Source organism: Eleutherodactylus coqui, chromosome 4 (genome assembly GCF_035609145.1).
Source record: "Eleutherodactylus coqui strain aEleCoq1 chromosome 4, aEleCoq1.hap1, whole genome shotgun sequence".
Taxonomy (NCBI): Eukaryota; Metazoa; Chordata; class Amphibia; order Anura; family Eleutherodactylidae; genus Eleutherodactylus; species Eleutherodactylus coqui.
The window spans coordinates 87,610,418-87,628,954 of NC_089840.1; the positions used below are offsets into that span (position 1 = coordinate 87,610,418).

An 18,537-nucleotide genomic window follows, 5' to 3' on the forward strand; every position below is an offset into this window, starting at 1 on the left:
ACTAGAGCCTCTATGCTCGCCCGTATCACATCTTGTATCCAAGCTAGAAGCGGTACAACAGGGTACTAGAGCCTCCATGCTCGCCCGTATCACATCTTCTTCCAAGCTAGAGGAGGCCCAACAGGGTACAAGAGCCTCCATGCCCACCTGTATCACATCTTGTATCCAAGGTAGAGGCGGTACAAAAGGGTATTAGAGCCTACATGCCCACCCATATCACATCTTGTATCCAAACTAGAGAAGGCCCAACAGCGTACTAGAGCCTATATGTCCATCTGTATCACATCTTGTATCTAATCTAGATGCGGTACAACAGGGTACTAGAGCCTCCATGCCTAACTGTATCACATCTTGTATCCAAGTTAGAGGCGGTACAACAGGGTACTAGAGCCTCCATGCCCACCTGTATCACATCTTGTATCCAAGTTAGAGGCGGTACAACAGGGTACTAGAGCCTCCATGCCCTCCCATATCACATCCTGTATCCAAGCTAGAGGCGGTACAACAGGGTACTAGAGCCTCCCTTCAAGGGGTCAGTTCTCCACAATAAATTCTCCTTTTGCTCTGATGTTGTAATCACTTACTTATATCAACGTTACAATCACACATAGAAAGTTTCATTTGATTCCGACAACTCCTTCTGGATGCTTGATTTTTTTTGACAATGAGTGTATATATACACACACATAAAGGTAACTCTGGCACATTTAAAGACTAAGTATGCACTGCTTAATGGCATTAGCATATCTGCCTCATTGTCTTTCTAAACTGTAGTTTAACAGTTAATTTGCCTATTTCAAAATGAAGCCCCATGTTTCCCCTAAAATAAGACCTTGTCTTATATTAATTTTTGCCCAAGAGGCTGTAGGTCTTATTATATTTACCAAGCAGGCTTGGTAGGTTACTCTCCACAGCTCTGACACGCTTCTTGCAGTTCTTGGCCGCTCATACAACATCACTTCCTGGTTATGGAAGTCATAAATCTCGGCTCCAGGAAATGATGGCTGTGATTCCTTTTTCGACCGCTGCTCAGCCAATCAATGCAGCGCTGGATGAACCAATCAACAGCCATTGTGTTGTAGAGGCGGAATTTATGAATTGGCTGAGCCAAGGCCAATCACAGCAATCACATTGGTTCATCCAGCGCTGCATTGATTGGCTGAGCAGCGGTCGAAGAAACAATCACAGCCATCACTTCCTGAGGTGGTATTTATAAATCCAGTAGCCAGGAAGTGATGTTGTATGAGCGGCTGAAGACTGCAGGAACCGCATCGAACCTCTAGAGAGCAGCCGAAGGGAAGCAGACCGAGCTTGCTAGGTAATGCGTTTTTTTATTTTTAATTATTTAGTGTAACTACGGCTTATTTTCAGGGTAGGGATTATATTTCAAGACTCCCTGAAATTTAGACTAGGGCTTATTTTCGGGGTAGGTCTTATTTTCGGGAAAGCGTGCTATGCTTTTCTTTAATTTTGCTCTTTTTCTTTTCCACATTTCTGAATTGAACCACCCTTTGGCTTACTACAGGCAGCTGCCAGGTACAGTAGCTTCCTCTTTAAAATTCTATCTTTAACATTATATTTACAAAAACATAAAGAAGTATTTCAATAGCTCGTAGGTCACATTCAGACAGTCAAAGAAATTGTTAAACAAATCATTATATGAACAAAAAGTAAACATTTCTCTGTGCATATGATCATAAGGCCGGGCTCACACGAAAATATCCTGCTGTTGTGGGCTGCGAGATATACCCGCGTGGCACACAGCCAGTACATGGTGACATTGTATACAGGCTGCCCATCGCTATGTATAATCTTGGCATGTATGCGCTCCATAGAACCTGCTGAAATTTTTTTTGAGCGCGTAATATACACAATTGGTGTGAGCAACAACATGGTCACCTATGCGATATTGGTAAAGCATATTACTTGTGCAAAACCTGAGTAAAGATTGAACAATAGAAGACAAAAATTAAAAAATCCAAGAAATAGAACCTTCTGGGGACGGGAGAAGAGAGGCTTCCAATTGTATTTTAATTTAATTAAACTATACTGAATGTTATTAATGCCCAATGTTCCGACTATTCATCTGAATTCCAGTAGTGGCAGCGAGAAGACAATCTCTTAGAATCCATTATAGTCTTCAATTTTTAATTTAATAAAAAGCTGGTAAATACTACTGAATGATAATGAGCAAAGAATGCTTACTAGTAGAGATGAGTGAGCATATGGTGCTGAAGGGGAGAAGGCGATATTAAAGGGCAGCGGGCGGTACTGAACGGGAGCGGACTGTACTGAATAGCGGCGGCCGATGCTGACGGGACTGAAGAGCAGCGTTCAGTGCTGAAGAACAGTGGGCAGCGCTGAAGGAGAGCAGGGCAGTGCTGAAGGACAGTGGGTCAGTGCTGAAAGACAGTGGGGTGGCACTGAAGGACAGCAGGGCAGTGCTGAAGGACAGCAGTGGCACTGAATGAGAGCAGCACAGTGCTGAAGGACAGCGGGGCGGTGCTAAAGGACAGCGGGGCGGTGCTAAAGGACAGCGGGGCGGTGCTAAAGGACAGCGGGCGGTGCTACACGGGAGCGAGCTGGCTGAAGGGGAGCATGCGATGGCTGTGATTGGTTCATCTTTTCAATGCAGAGCTGGAATAACCAATAAGAGCCATTGTGTCATGGAAGCGGCATTTATGAAGTGATTAAGCCATACTTATAAATCCTATTCATCCAGTACTGCTCAATTGCGGCTCCTCAGAACAGAGGCAGCTCCCGGGACAAAAGCATGGAAGGAGGCGTGGCGGCCCCTGGCCATCATCGGTTGACAAGCCCCCTCTGGGCCACCAATCACAGTCAGAGACAGAGGACAAAAAGAGAGCAAACAGAAATGACAGGCAGAGAAAAGACAGATGCAGACAAAGAGAAAGAGACATGTAGACAAAACGAGACACACGGAGGCAGACACAGCCAGAGATACAAGCACAGAAACAGAGAAGCGAGAGGCAGAGAAAGAGAGACAGAGTCAGAGAAAGACAGACACAGGCAGAGACAGAAAAATAAGCTAAAAAACACAAAAAAACCCATTTTTCTAATCCTTTTATGTTCGCGTTCTGAACATCGGGTCAATCTAGTCATGTTAATATACTTACATGAATTTAGTGTAGTTATAGATCTGAAGATATCTGGTAGGAAAAAAAGCAAATAAATACGTTATGTGTATATAGTCTTTGAATGGTTAATATCCATTCAGAACATGTTGGCAATCACAGCTACCAGGAGCCGCTCCCTTGCCACAATTGGCCTTGACTGCAGCACTAAGAGGGTTGGCAGCTACGGCAGGAGTGCGGCTCTGTGTTGCTGCATGGCTATATTGGCAGTGCCCATGCAATCACCTAATAGTAGGCCTGTGATATACTCTTTCATCAGGCTGCAGAAACGGGTTAAAGGACCATTAGGATTTATTTATATCACTGAGGCTAAGCTTTGGGAGAACTCAAATTCCAGTACATAACTGTGTGAACAAGCCCTTACACATTGCTGTACTCAATCCCTCAGCATAGATTTCGATTAAACTTGTGTGTTTAAACCTTTTTTATATCCTATCAACATCTAGTGGTCTTAAGAAAGGCCTGCAATGGTAAAACACATCGCATGCTCATAGGCCAGACTACCATGTTATAGTACTGAAAGGACACCGATCAGCTATAAAAGTAAATCCACTTGCCTAAACTTACTGTTTACTTGCTGTCTAATATATCCCATGTCAGTGGTTATAAAAGGCCACTCCAGCAAAAGCACATTTTTCTATCGCTGCGCCCCTCATCTAATCGCCTGTCACACTCTGGATGTCTTCTACCAGGGGCGAAACTTATAGCTTCTGGGCCCCAATGCTAAATCTGTAACAGGGCCCCAATTATAATGCTTTATTCATAGTCTGGGCTTCCTATACGGTGAAGAGAGGCCTTAGGGGCCCCTTAGGCTCGTGGGCCCGGGTTCAACTGCATCTTCTGCATCCCCTATAGTTATGCCCCTGTCTCTTATGTATATTGCACTCACTTCCATGCAGTGCAGCCTCCTGTCTGATGCTTATCAGTCACCATCTTGATTTTTATATTTCTCCCTGCTTTCGCCTCTTCAATGTTGTGCTAGCAATCCTGTGATACATCAGTACAGCATCACATGAACAGCTAGAGCCAGTACCATCTCTGCCTGCTGGCAGGGCACTGTAATTATCATTACCTTCTCTATTCCTCTAAATAAAGACCATAAGTATACAGTAAAGGAAATGTCAGATGGTCATAATGAGATCACACGACTGACTCTATAATGTTCTGTCTGATTGCCACGTATCATTACTGTATTGTCAGTATAACTCTATTTACATGGGCCTTTTTGTCAATGAGTCAAGGTTTCAGATATTTGCGATGGTAAGAATAGCGCAGCCTGCAATGCTATTACTGATATTTTTAAATATCAGAACTCTGACTAAGGCCGGGCTCATACGAGCATGTGGTAAAAAGCTGCGTATATAATGTAGCATTTTACCATGTATCACCGCGTAAGCCTGAGGAAGAGCCCTGCGTAGGTTCAGAAGCTCGCTATAACATCATGTACCATTAATAGGTATCATATCTACAAGATTACTTGGCTGCTCTTGCTGAGAACAATCACACTTTGACAGTGTATCTCATGCACGCTGTCATGCACAGGCTTCCTGGCTTCATTTTTTTATTAAACGTATAAATGCCGCACATGCGCAGTATGATGTAATTGCACATGTACAGCATTTTGTGCGCACCCATATAGAACACTTGGGCTCATTACATGGTAAAATACTGTGTTCTTTTTTACTTTCGTATTATATGCAATAAATAATTGCTAGGGTGAGTGTAACAGTGAAAATCAATGTATTTGAATTGCCGCAATGTACCATGAATTATAAGCACGTACATCGCGCACGTACTGCACAATTCATGTGAGCCTGGCATGACCCCCTTTTAGAAATTGATTTGAAAATAGATCAGGCTATAGCTGTCATTCAGTGTCTCCTTTGCTGGCTCTACCTCCCCTCCTCTTCCTCTTGCTGTTGGGGTCCCCCAGGGCTCGGTCCTCGGCCCCCTTCTCTTCTCTATCTACACAGCCCCTATTGGACAAACCATCAGGAGATTTGGCCTCCAATACCACCTGTATGCTGATGACATCCAGCTATACACCTCTGCCCATGACATCTCTGCACCTTTCCTCCAAAACATCACTGACTGTCTGTCCGCTGTCTCTAACACTATGTCCTCTCTCTACCTAAAACTAAACCTCTCTAAAACTGACTTACTGGTATTTCCACCCTCCCATAACCGACCTCATCCTGACATCTCCATCTTAGGCCGCCTGCAGACGAGCGGGTCGGATCCGGCAGCGAGAATTCTCGCTGCGCGATCCGACCCGAGCGCCTGCAGGGACGAGCGCGTACTCACCCGCGCCTGGCGGCCCCGGCTCTTTCAAGTGCCGGCTGCCGCGCAGCCGGCGCATGCGCAGACCGGAGCCGGCGGCCGGGTGAGTGCGTGCCCCGCAGAAAATTAGGACATGCCGCGGTTTGTTTGCCGCGCGAGATTTCGCGCGGCCAAACCGCGGCCGTCTGCATAGGAGTGCGTATTTTAATGCACTCCTATGCAAACTTTCAGCGGCGGAAATCCCGCGGCGGGATTTCCGCTCGTGTGCAGGCGGCCTTAGTGTGTGGCACAGCCATAACTCCCAGACATCACGCCCGCTGTCTTGGGGTCATACTTGACTCTGATCTCTCTTTTACCCCCTACATCCAATCTCTGGCCCGAACATATCAGCTGCACCTCAAGAACATTGCAAGAATTTGCTCTTTTCTCACTGTGGACACGCTAAAAATGTTTACTGTTGCCCTCATCCACTCACGGCTCGATTATTTCAATTCGCTGTTGATCGGCCTCCCCTGCACCAGACTCTAACCCCTCCAATCCATCCTGAATGCGGCAGCCAGGCTCATCTTCCGGTCCAGCCGCTACTCGGACGCCTCTGCCCTGTGCCAGTCACTGCACTGGCTGCCCATTAAATACAGAATTCAATTTAAACTCGCTACCTTCATCCACAAAGCCCTCCACAGCGCAGCGCCCCCCTATATCGCCCCCTTCATCTCAATCCATCAACCAGCCCGGGCTCTCCGCTCTGCTAATGAAACCAGACTGAGCGCCCCTTTAATTCGAACTTCTCATTCCCGCCTCCAAGACTTCTCCAGAGCAGCACCGGTCCTCTGGAACGCACTACCAAAGGCTACCCGAGCAATCCAGGACTCGCAGAACTTCAGGCATGCTCTAAAAACGCATCTCTTCACGGAGGCATACCGCATTCCCTAAACAAACCCCTCTATACTCCGCCTGATAACATGCTCCCTGACCTACTGACTGCAATCCCTGCTAGCCATCATAAACCGCTCCTGCAGTCACACCGTTTCTGCCGTCACACGGCTAAATGTCTGACCATTGTCTATGTGTATATCACCCCTCACTCTCCACCTCGCCATACAGTGCACATCTCCAGCCCCTTTACCTTCTGTATCACCCCATTACTTGTAGCATGTAAGCTCGTTGGAGCAGGACCCGCACCCCTATTGTTTCCATCAACTGATCACTATGTAACTGTGGTTCTGTAATTTTTGTATTTTGTCTTTCTGTATTCCCCCTGTCTACGTAAGCGCTGCGGAATATGTTGGCACTATACAAATAAAGTTTATTATTATTATTATTACAGTAGCTCTGTAATACACTGCAGTAATGATGCCAGTGTGAACAGACCATAAACGCTACACAATAACTAGTTAGAGATAATACGTACCTCTTCAGTGTACTCTCTGCCACTGTGCAGTTCTGTAAGACACATGTATGCTGATTATAATTTTTTTGCGTATACATTTATATCACCACCATGCTTCTTTGATCACTGGTGTATAGATGATGTGAACAATCCCTTGTAGGTTCCTAGCCACGCTTTACAAATAATATCTAGTCTAATGTGTCATCAGCTGAAGAATTTAATGAAAATTCACTTTTCATTAACCCCTTGAGTGGCACGCCCGGAAAAGTTCCGTGACGAGCTCCACTGCTCATAGTGACATAGCCCGGAAGATTTCCGGGCTATGTATCACTATGGGAGCTGCAGAGCACAATGCCACAAGCTGTGACAGTGTGCTCTGCCTGCACAGACCCACAGAGAACAAAGCAAGGGCTTTGAAAAACCAGCAGAAGATATTGCCGACATGTCGGCAATGTCCTGCTTTGTTTACAGGTTGCCATAGAGACCATCGGCTTGTCAGAAGCAAGCCGATGGTCTCTGTGGCAGGGAGAGCTGGTTGTTAGCTGTCAGAGGACAGCTGGGTACTAGCCATTACAGCAGAGATCAGAGAAAACCTCTGATCTCTGCTGTGTTAACCCTTTACATGCTGCAGTCTATGTGACTGCAGCATGTAAAGGGTTGTCACTGCAGCATGTAAAGGGCTGTCACCATCGGACCCCTGGAATGTGATCAGGGGTCCTGATGGGTCCCTGTGGAAGTCCCCTAAAGGGACAAAAAAAACTAAAAAAAATTTTTAAAATTTTTTTTAAAAAAAGTAAAAAAATTATTAAAAAAATAAAAAAAACACTTGTCTCCCTTTACTTTGTAAAAAATCAAAAATACAATCACACGTGGTATCCATGTGCGTCGTAATGACCCAGAGAAGGAAGTTAATACATTATTTAACCCCTTAATGACATGGCCCCTTTTTTTCTTTTTTCCCCATTTCTTTTTTTCCTCCCCCCTGTTTAAAAAATCACAACTTGTCCCGCAAAAAACAAGCCCTCATATGGCCATGTCAATGGAAAAATGAAAAAGTTATGGCTCTTGAGACGCAACTGCAAAACTAGTTGAAATTCAATGATTAGACCATTTAAAAAAACCTGCCCTGGTGGGCACGACAGGGTGGTAGGAAACCTGCCACTCAAGGGGTTAAATCAGTAATGTGAAGTTTGGTAAACAGATATTTTAGGTTTATGGGTTTACGATAAAAGAATGTGGCTGATTGTGAATTTTCTTTGCTATTGATACAAGAACATATCATACTGACAAATTCTTACATCCACACATTTGCAAATCATTTTTCAGAGCTCATTAAGGGGTATTGCAGAGACTGGACATTTATTCAAGTTTTGACCTATCCACTGGATGGGTGACAATGGATAGATGGGTGGGATCTATTTGTTTGGGACCCCCACCAATCCCAAGAATGGGGATCCCAATTCCTTATTCCTCCTCACTTCCATGTGGCTTCTCCCATGCTCCCAGCTGGATGGACAGCTGGCTGTGTATGTGCGTCCGCCGCGCAATTTATTTCAATGGGGCTGATAGAAATATCCGAGCGCTTTGTACTCAGCCCCACTAAAAATGAATGGAGCATCAGTGTGGATGCCCGAACGCTTCTCTATTCAATCTTCTCCGTGCTGAGGAGGCTGCAGCGAGGAGGACAAGGAAAATGGGACCCCTGTTCTCAGGGCTGGTGGGGATCAATTTTCACCCGCTCAATGGAAGCGTGAAAGCTTGAAAAAATGTCCAATGTCCAAAATACCCCTTTTAGGCCGGATTCATACAAGTGTATTTGCATATGCTTTTGTGCTGCATTTTTGTGGAATAAAAGTTGTATATTTGTGTGTGCAACTGAATTTTTTACTGTGCTTTTCACGGCACAAGTGATACGCAATTGTGCGTACAAACAAAACGACGCTCCCTGCCACTGAAATGGGCAAATTCTTTAACTAGTGCCAGATGTGTTCTTTTCCTACGCAAATGCACGGGAAAATGAAGCATCCTGACTTTATTTGCGCGACACAATTGCGGACACAAAATACAGGCTTGTAAACGAACCCATTGAGACTAACGACTCCTAATTTCTGTGCATTGTGCGTGCAGAAATGTAATATGAAAGTTTGATTAATATGACCGTGTGATTAAAATGACCGGCTTCAGGCAAATTTCACAGAAACGTATTGCAGGTGCATTTCTATGTCCCAACCTGACTGTAAAGGCCCATTTACACGGGCCAATGATCGCTCAAACGACAGTACAGTTTGAGTGACAGCTTTAAGTGATCATTTTGCAAAAACTATTAAGTAGCCACTTAGCTACTTAATAGCAATTAAGTGTGCAAGTGAAGCCTTAGGGTGCGTTCACACGAGCGCATAAACGGCACGTTTTTGCGCCCAATCGTATATACGTGACCATCTGAGGCATTGGTTTCGAATGTATTCGTTCGCACGGGCGATTTTACGGCGCGTAAAAACGGCAACTCGGAAAAAACGGAACATACGCGACCGAAATACGCGCCAACGCATATTCGATGGCCGAAAAGATAGTTTGCAAAGTAGGAACAAACGATAATACGCTTTCTAGCTCTGGTCATGATCGCCGAAAAACGTTCTTTCCGGCGATTATACGCTGCGCACGTGCGAATGTAAATACGCCTACGCTCGTGTGAATGCACCCTTAGCTGAATGCAGTTAATAGCCTGAGGGCTCTTATCTGCATTTAGATCCTTTGTTCTCCTGGGGGAAACAATGCTATCAGCACTCCCCGTGGAGAACTGCTGATAAGGCTGAATGACCATTTTTAGGTTGGACTGAATTTAACGGTCAGCTAGCAGTGCACGAAAAGTGCATGATGGCCACGCATTTAGACGCAACGATTATCGCTAAAACGGTCGCCTTTTAGCGATTTTCAGCGATCATCGGCTGGTGTAAATGCGCCTTAAAGGGGTTGTCCCGCGCCGAAACGGGTTTTTTTTTTTTTCAACCCCCCCCCCGTTCGGCGCGAGACAACCCCGATGCAGGGAGGTAAAGAAAGCTCACCGGAGCGCTTACCTGAATCCCCGCGCTCCGGTGACTTCTCTACTCACCGCTGAAGATGGCCTCTTCCTCCGTGGACCGCAGCTCTTCTGTGCGGTCCACTGCCGATTCCAGCCTCCTGATTGGCTGGAATCGGCACGTGACGGGGCGGAGCTACACGGAGCTACACGGAGCCCCATAGAAGACTGCAGAAGACCCGGACTGCGCAAGCGCGGCTAATTTGGCCATCGGAGGGCGAAAATTAGTCGGCACCATGGAGACGAGGACGCCAGCAACGGAACAGGTAAGTATAAAACTTTTTATAACTTCTGCATGGCTCATAATTAATGCACAATGTACATTACAAAGTGCATTATTATGGCCATGCAGAAGTGTACAGACCCACTTGCTGCCTCGGGACAACCCCTTTAAGTCTCTTGAAACTCAGAGCATCATAGGAATCTATAGTTTAGGTTAGTATATCCACGGTTGGGCCTGGACACTTGAATTATGGATGCAGAAATGCCGCTGTAATACATTTCTGTGAAACCCACTTTAGAAACAATTATTAAAACTGTGAATGGAAAAACAACCACACTTACATTTTTCAGCTTGAACTCATAAACTGTAGGAAATAAAAACATACTAATGATTACCTTAAATAGATCAGTAGACTAGAAAAAAAAGAAACTAAAAAGATATCACAGCACTGAAACATTTTATGAAGTGCAAATTAATATCTTGAGAAGGCATTGGAAGCACTAGAATATCTTCTTTACCAGTACAAAAAATTGGTGTAAATCGTGTGCAATGCCTTGAAATATAAGCCCTGGCCTGAAATTCATCCCTAGCTGTAAAAAAAAAATGAATTAAAAAAATTAACTCCCCTATAAGAGCTGACCAGCTCTTCTTTCCATCCCTGTCAGTCTTCATCTGTCTTCTGGTGGCCGGGGATCGAAAAGTCCTTGCCTCCAGAAAGCGCTGCCTCTGATTGGCTGAGAGCCACCTCTTAATGGTCACAACGCTCAGCCAATCAGGGGCAGCGCTTTTTGGAGGCGTGGATTTTTCAATCCTTGGCCACCAGAAGACAGATGAAGACTGACAGGGATGGAGAGAAAAGCCGGACAGCTCTTCTAGGGGAGTTATTATTATTATTTTTCTACAGCTAAGGCTGATTTTCAGGGTAGGGCTTATATTTCAAGCTCCCCCCCAAAAATCACCGGTGCAAGGGATGCCTTCATCCCATTGCTTTCAATGGGGCGGCAGAAGCACCGGTCCCATTGAGATCAATGGGATAGCATTATGGACCTCTGCCATAGCTGTCACAGCTGCGTCAGAGAAGCGTGATGTACTCCCTATGTTTTCAATGGGGCAGGCATTGAAAACAATTTGCAATAGCGCAAATTTTTTTAGCGCTGCAAGCCTTGAGTGAAGACATCGCAAATGAGAATGAAACCATTGAAAATCATTGGTTTCATAATCATGCATTTTAACTCCCTCTTACATCGCAGGAAAGTCTATCACCAGTGGGTAAAAGCCCTTAGGGTCCCTAGCCGCAAATTTAATGTGCCCTAATGCGGAACATAGCAAAAAAGTATGTAAACCAGATAAACTCAATTGATGCCAAACAGCATTCCTCACCTCACATAAACCAAACTATATGGCTAGCTAAAAGCATGGTTTACTTAGAAGAATTATACACATCTAAGTTATTTAAATTAAAAGTATTACTTCCTATTTTCTATTCACATGGGACAACAAATTTAAATTTTGCACACTGACTTTTTTGTATTGATATCATGAAACATCAAGTCATTTGATGATAGTGGAAAAATGTCTGTTAAGTTGATAATAATATAAAGAAAGTACCTGAGTCGTTACCGCAAGTCATATTACAAATATCCAACTGCCCTGTAAGTGAAAATGTAACATATTGAGGATTAGTTATTGTAACTTATCCAGGAGCTTTCTGAAGTAACATTGTACATTTCTGTCCTTTGAGAATGGTTTTCCTGATCTGACGGCAACCTTGGCACTAAACATAGAGCTCATGATTGGAGCCATAATGTTGGGTTCACGTACGGGGAAGCTGGAGTGACAGAGGTGCAGGTAAGTACCATATCACTATCACACACAGAAAAATATGATTTTGTGAGTCTTTACTTCAATTAAATAATTGCTTATAGAACAGTTTTTATAGAAAACTGGTAACTGGCTTATATTTTTTATATATTTTTACCTTCATTCAATGGGAACACCATCTACAGTACCAACCAGGGCTGCTGCAAAGTGTACCATCTGCCTCTGACTCCATGCAAAGTGACAGCGGCCAAGTAAAAAGCTGATCAGTGGGAGTCCTGAGTTATGGACCCCCACCCATCAACTATTGATGACTTATCGTGGAAATACGTAATCAATAGTTTAAAACTGGACCATCCCTTTAAAGTGTCATGTAACTTGCCATATGTGAATTTCTTATTCACCAACACCGCATAGAGTATAGTCGCTGCAGTAAAAATATTCAATTAGTGGTATCTGATTGGTATTCGCAAACAAAATACAGCCAAGAAGACCAAGAAATCTACAATGTAAATTTGGACCTTTAGGATTTGCTGAGAATTTAGTTGTGGCTTCCCAGCTAAATTTTCATTAAATCTACTGACATTCCACATACAATCCATATGCCTTGGGAAAGGTCATAGTGGAATAATGACCACTTGACAGTTTTTAAAGTCTGCAGCAGCGTCATCATTTATGCAGAATCCACACGGAAAAGCAGCGGATTAGTCCCAGTGAATGACAATAAGGCTACTGGTCATGTGGATCCGCAAGCTCATCCGCCAAAGTAGACAAACGTCAGCCTCAGATCTCTGATGATGGGTGAACATACCCTAGTTCTCATTGCTAGGAATGCTGATGCTGCAAAACCACAATACAGTGGGTACTGCCATAGACACAATTAGGAAATATATCATTTATCTCTACCAAATACGGCTTTATTAATTTATGGGTGGTGCTTTTTTCCTCCTCTTTGTGACTCATTGGAACAAAAAACTCAAATCACACTCTATTTTAAGACAAGGCTGCAGTGGAACATAAATATTGTGCAATAATAGTATAATTTCTCCGTAATTTATGGGTGAAGTCACTATTGGAATTATTTTCCTCTGCATCGAAGGAAAATCAAGTGACTAATGAGAAATCTACTTCAAGAGTGTATCAAGCGGGTGATGAATAAGCCACACAGTGTAGTTCTTAGAGTACACCATAATATTGTAAACATCAAAGCTCTAAGGCACTGTCCTGTTACCATTCCAGGGAACCCTATTAATGTGTCCAACTGTGTAATGACTGCTCAAACCAGCGGTCTCCATAGAGACGGACCAAGCAACTACTAGTTGAAGTAATTTGTCTGCTACTGACACTCAGTCATAGGTTTCCTGCAGCCAACACTAGGAAGGCATTTATGAACATTCCAATAGCAGCTGTATAAATCCATAGGTAAAGAGCTCCCACTAGTGGTGGCCGCAGGCAGAAAGAAATGATACCATATAATTAAATGACTGAGTCTCAATAAAGCCTAGTACATTTGTCAGAAATTTTTATTGGGGGTTGGGCTCATTCAGGGTTTAATATAATTTCTGTGTATGCCTCTGGCATAAACGTTTGTTTAGACGTTAGTCACTAGTAATTTACTAAACCATGTGTTGATGCGTAATCAATGATGTCATATGTTCTGATTTTCATTTTGTATTGGGACACATGGATTTTCTGATTACATAGCTAAAATAAATCCGTCACGGTGCAAATTCAGTCCATTTTGACTCTTATGGAGCCGGAGGAGCTGAGCAGATTAATATATAGTTTTATGGGGAAACATTCAGTACAACTTTAGTCATCTAAACCCCTGATTATTCTAAGCTTAGGTGTCCAGTGGGCGGTCCTACTCTGTGGTTGACAGCTAATTTTCTATGCACAGTCATTCACAGATAGCTGTCAATCACTGATAAGACCGCTGACTGGACCTCTATGTTCCTCCAGTTCTATAACATGATGCCTGCAGTTCGGACAGTATGTTCCAGCTGACCGGTCCTGTTTAATGTCAGTAATATACATATATAATTAAACTTACTATTCTTAAATGCACTGGTGTCATTGGAGGCGCAGTTCATACTTCCTGTAATAGGACACATACAAACCAAGTCATACAACTATTGGAAAGTCACATTCACAGTAATGTCATGAAACATGGCTACTGATTTATGTACAGATCCTTCTAGGATCACTTGGCTGTTTTTCAGTTGCACTTTTTTTTCAACATAATCAAAACAGGTTAAAAAACCCTGATACACTAAATTTTCTTATCTGTGACAATAACTAATCCTGTTATATTCATAAGATATATGTTTTAAGGTAGTTTGAGTTATTATGATACAGCAAAACAGATATTTATGGAGCAGTGAATTTATGGGATACAATAAAACTATCTCCACACCTGCTGTCACATTTGATGACACAGTACTGGATGGCGAGGAAAATGTTTCAATGGGTAAACCTAAAAGAAACACAAATTATACAATTATATTTAAGAGTACATAAAGAATATAACAACACAAAACAGGCAAATAAAACATGCAAAACAAAGTCTGTGCGTATATTGATTAGATGGTAGACGTGACATAACTCCAGACTTGTGATAGGCTTCAGAAAGTATACCTTCCATTATAAACAGATAAAAAATAAAAAAAAAAAAGGCGGATAAAATGTCGGCAAGCATTTTGTTTCTAAATTTAATGGGTTTTCCAAACTTCAAAAACACGTGCGGAGAGCAGAAAAAAAGTGGAATGTAAAGAAAAAAGCCAAGCCATGCTCACCTGTCCAATGGCCTTCCCCATCCAGCGCTGCTGTTCCAGTCCCCACAGACCTGATCTTGGAAGAAACTGCAGCGGTCACATGCTGTGACTGCTCACCAATCACTGGCTTCAGTGGACGTCTATGCATGAACAGCAAGAGACCGCTGAGGCCTGTGATTGGGAGGTGGTCACATGTACATTATGTGACCACTACAATCACTTCCAAAATCAGATTGATGGCTATGAACAGGGGAGACAACTGGACAGGTGAGTATGACTTTTTCCATCTTTATCTGCTTCCTTTCCTTTTTTATTTTTTTAAAATCTCAAAAAAAAAAACCTTAATTGGATTCAAAGTTGTGTTACTACTCAGCACCAATTCTTCATTCTCCCTACCCTTACTTACCAAAATCTTGGTGGCCAAGTCTAATACTAAGGCAGCAATTTAGGCCAGCAAAGGTTTTTAGTACTTTCTGTTACTTATATAACAACAACATTTTCTGTAGCGCTGTATACAGAATTTCTTTTTTTCTTAAATTTCACATTTTTCCACTGTAGCTAGGGCATCCATAGGAGCAGCCTCCAAAGGAGCCCCAGTGTAACAGTAGTCAATAACAGAGCTGATCTGGGTCTGATAGGACCCTGCAGCTCTGCTGTGACAGAGGGCACCCGGCAGCCACGTGATCGGTGGGTCGCACAGCGGAACTAACACTTCTGCTTTCAGTCATTGAACACTACGTAGCCTGGAAAGGAGAAAACAGAAATGGCTTAAAAATGCTTTTTCCTTCTCCTCCAGGTCCTCTGACAGCCGAGGACCCAACCTGCTCCTGCTTGATTGCAGGAGCAGAAGCTTTAATCCTACTCCGTACTTCTGCCATCAGCTGGGATTAAAGCCCAGGACCAAGCGCCGAATATTTACTGCGCTTGGTCCTTAAGGAGTTAAAGTTGTCTATGGTAGTGTACTGGTGGAAATCTACCAAGAATTTACTAAGTATGTGAGGAAAAGGAGGATCCTTGCTCTATAATAAATCGATGGCACACCAAATACTGATTAATTATATATTGACAATATGTTCAAAATTATTCATAATGTTCCCTTCTTAAAACAATGTATAATGGTACTGTAAGCACACTTTAAACTGAGGACAATATTTATGCCCTAACCACTGAAGAATACACTAACCATCTTTAGGCCACATGATATGGTCAAAAGATAATGTAAAATGTGGTGCCACAGATAGATTGTGCTATGCCCATGCCTGTACTCCTGAAAACCTGCATTATAAAGCAAAGAAAGACTAATTATATTCTTTATAGTTAAATGGGTTGTTCCAGATTCGCAAGTTATCCCCTATCCACAAGATAGAGAATCACTTGCTGATCAATGGGGTTTTTCCCTCTGACACCCCCGCCGATCTTGAGAATAGGGGTTCCATGCCCCCCTTGTCTATCACTGTGAGATGGTTTATGCCCCCACAGTGACGTCAAAATTAGAGATGAGCGAGCCTAATCAGTAAGACAGTTACTCGAGCGAGCATCGCTCTTCTTGAGTAACTGCCTAGTGATCCGAGCAGGATCGGGTGGGCTGCGAGGGGTGGCGGGGGGAAGAGAGAGAGAGAGATCTCTCTCACTCTTCCTCTCGCTCCGCTCCCCCTCGCCCCCCGCAGCCCACCCGAGCCTGCTTCGGTCACTAAGCAGTTACTTGAGAAGAGCGATGCTCGCTCGAGTAACTGCCTTACCGAGTAGGCTCGCTCATCTCTAGTCAGAATGAATGAAGTGCTGGCCAAGTATGGGTAGTTGGCACTCCATTCATTTCAATGGGGCTGACAGAAATACCTGAGCACTTGCTGCTCAGCCATCTCCGACAGTCGCATTGAAAATTAATTGAGCACCAGCGTGATTGCATGACCAGCATTCCATTCAGTCGCCTCCTCACTGCGGTGATGCAGTAAGTCCAGAATGAGGAGGATGGGAGAAACGAAAACCCTGCTCTCGAGATCAGTTGGGTCTCAGCAATGAGCCCCCCACTGATCAGCAAGTTATCCTCTATTCTGTGGATGGGGGATAACTTACAATTCTGGTAAACCCCTTTAAAAGGGGTTTTCTGGGACTACACTATTGCTGACTTATCCTCACGATATGTAATCAGTAGTTGATCGGTGGGAGTTCACTGCTTTGGACCTTCGGCAATTAGCTGATATCAGGCCAGCTGACAGTGCGGAACGGAGCTCCATCCGTTTTGAAGCAGCCTGGGTTGGTATTGCATTCAATGGGAGCTGTGGCTGCTATTACCAACCTGAACCGCTGCAACATCAACAGAACTGCGTCCCGCACCAACAGCTGTCCCGATATTAGCTGATTGGTGGACCCCCCCGAAGACTAACTACTGATGACCTCTCCTGAGGATAGCCCAGAAACACGAAGATGGACATCCCACACTGGAATTCTTTTATATATTGCTCATACTGTTTATCAAACATCTCCAGATAGTGAAACGTTTTGGGCTGTTGTACAGTAGAAATGTATCAATACATTAGATCAAACTTGTACAGGTACAAGAAAAGCAATAGTAAATTGATAAAACAAATTCCATTGTGTCCTGTCCATCTCTGTGTTCCTGGGATATTGTTGAGTCTGTGGCGGTGGGACTCGTGGATACAGAACCATATCCTGGACACTATTAGGAGTGCTACCATCTATTACTATATTGAAGATAGGTCGTTAATAGTAAAGTTCCGGAGAACCCCTTTAATACAGTGCAATTAAGGTAATAAAGTCATCATTTTAAAACCTTTGCAGTAAATGCTCACTTTACTATGGATAATATGTGCAAAATATAGATATATTTTTTTCCTTAATTGAAATCTAATTCTAGCTCTCCAGGGGCTAAAATCTTGTATTTCCTGCTTCTGTTCAGTAAGTGTTTGTCTCTACATCATTCCACAACAAGAAGGAAGGCATGAGACTACTGCGGCCTTGGCTTGTCCTCAGGAAAAGCATTGTTTGGAAGTGAATGATGAGCACACTGCTGTTCTCTTTGGTGTGAAATTCCTATGTACCTATTACAGTTTTTCCATCTGACGCTTAACCGGTTAATGTTCATCTGGCTCACAGTGTATTCCTGCATGTGATCAAGAGATGACATAGTGTATTGTGCTGTATGCAACTGCACACAGCAGTGTCGAGCACCATACGATTCTTAGTGCCTCCAAACGCCTGAAAGGCCATTACTCTCACCAGGCTGCTATTTAATAATGCAGTTCTGGCATACATCAGACACATCTATGAGAATACTAGTCCTCTGATTGTGATTTCATAAATGTAATAAGCCCCTCAAAGTGTCTCAGTGCAGATGTACAGACTCCGGGGGCACCACTCCTATTCTCCAGAGTGGAATGTGCTTACCATTTGTTATTTGGCTGAACGCAGAGGTTATATATTTACGATGAGAAGTTACACCATTACTCCAACTGCTACTCCCTGCAAAAAGCAAAAGTAAAAGAAAAGTAAAGAAAAGTTATGACAATTGTAAAATAACAACAGTGTATTCTTTACAAAGGACACTCACACCTATGTGCCAGGAAAGAACACGGTATATATAGTAAAAGGAACCACAGGCCCCCAATCACCCGACAGAGGCCAATTTGGCTTTCATTCAGATGGTTTCCATTTTTTACTGCGTGGAATAGCACACAGATCTGCATTATTCTATTCTCAGGAGTCCATTAAAAAAAATAGAAATAGGAGAAGAGGACGGAGCTTGTGCACTTCTTTCATCTATATCTGATGGCCGGGATGTCAAAAGCGCATGCACATTAGTT

At 43.5% G+C, this 18,537-nt stretch overlaps 1 protein-coding gene across 1 annotated transcript in view; it reads right to left on the bottom strand.

Moving 5' to 3' along the window:
• Positions 1-18,537, bottom strand: part of ADGRG2 (adhesion G protein-coupled receptor G2) — a 142,437-nt gene that overhangs the window by 42,880 nt on the left and 81,020 nt on the right. The window contains exons 10-16 of the mRNA XM_066599835.1: positions 18,122-18,196; positions 14,359-14,418; positions 13,996-14,040; positions 11,733-11,774; positions 10,466-10,488; positions 6,847-6,878; positions 3,138-3,170 (exon numbers count right to left, since the gene is read on the bottom strand). Coding sequence (XP_066455932.1) covers positions 3,138-3,170; positions 6,847-6,878; positions 10,466-10,488; positions 11,733-11,774; positions 13,996-14,040; positions 14,359-14,418; positions 18,122-18,196 — 310 coding nt within the window. The remainder of the gene's footprint in view (positions 1-3,137; positions 3,171-6,846; positions 6,879-10,465; positions 10,489-11,732; positions 11,775-13,995; positions 14,041-14,358; positions 14,419-18,121; positions 18,197-18,537) is intronic.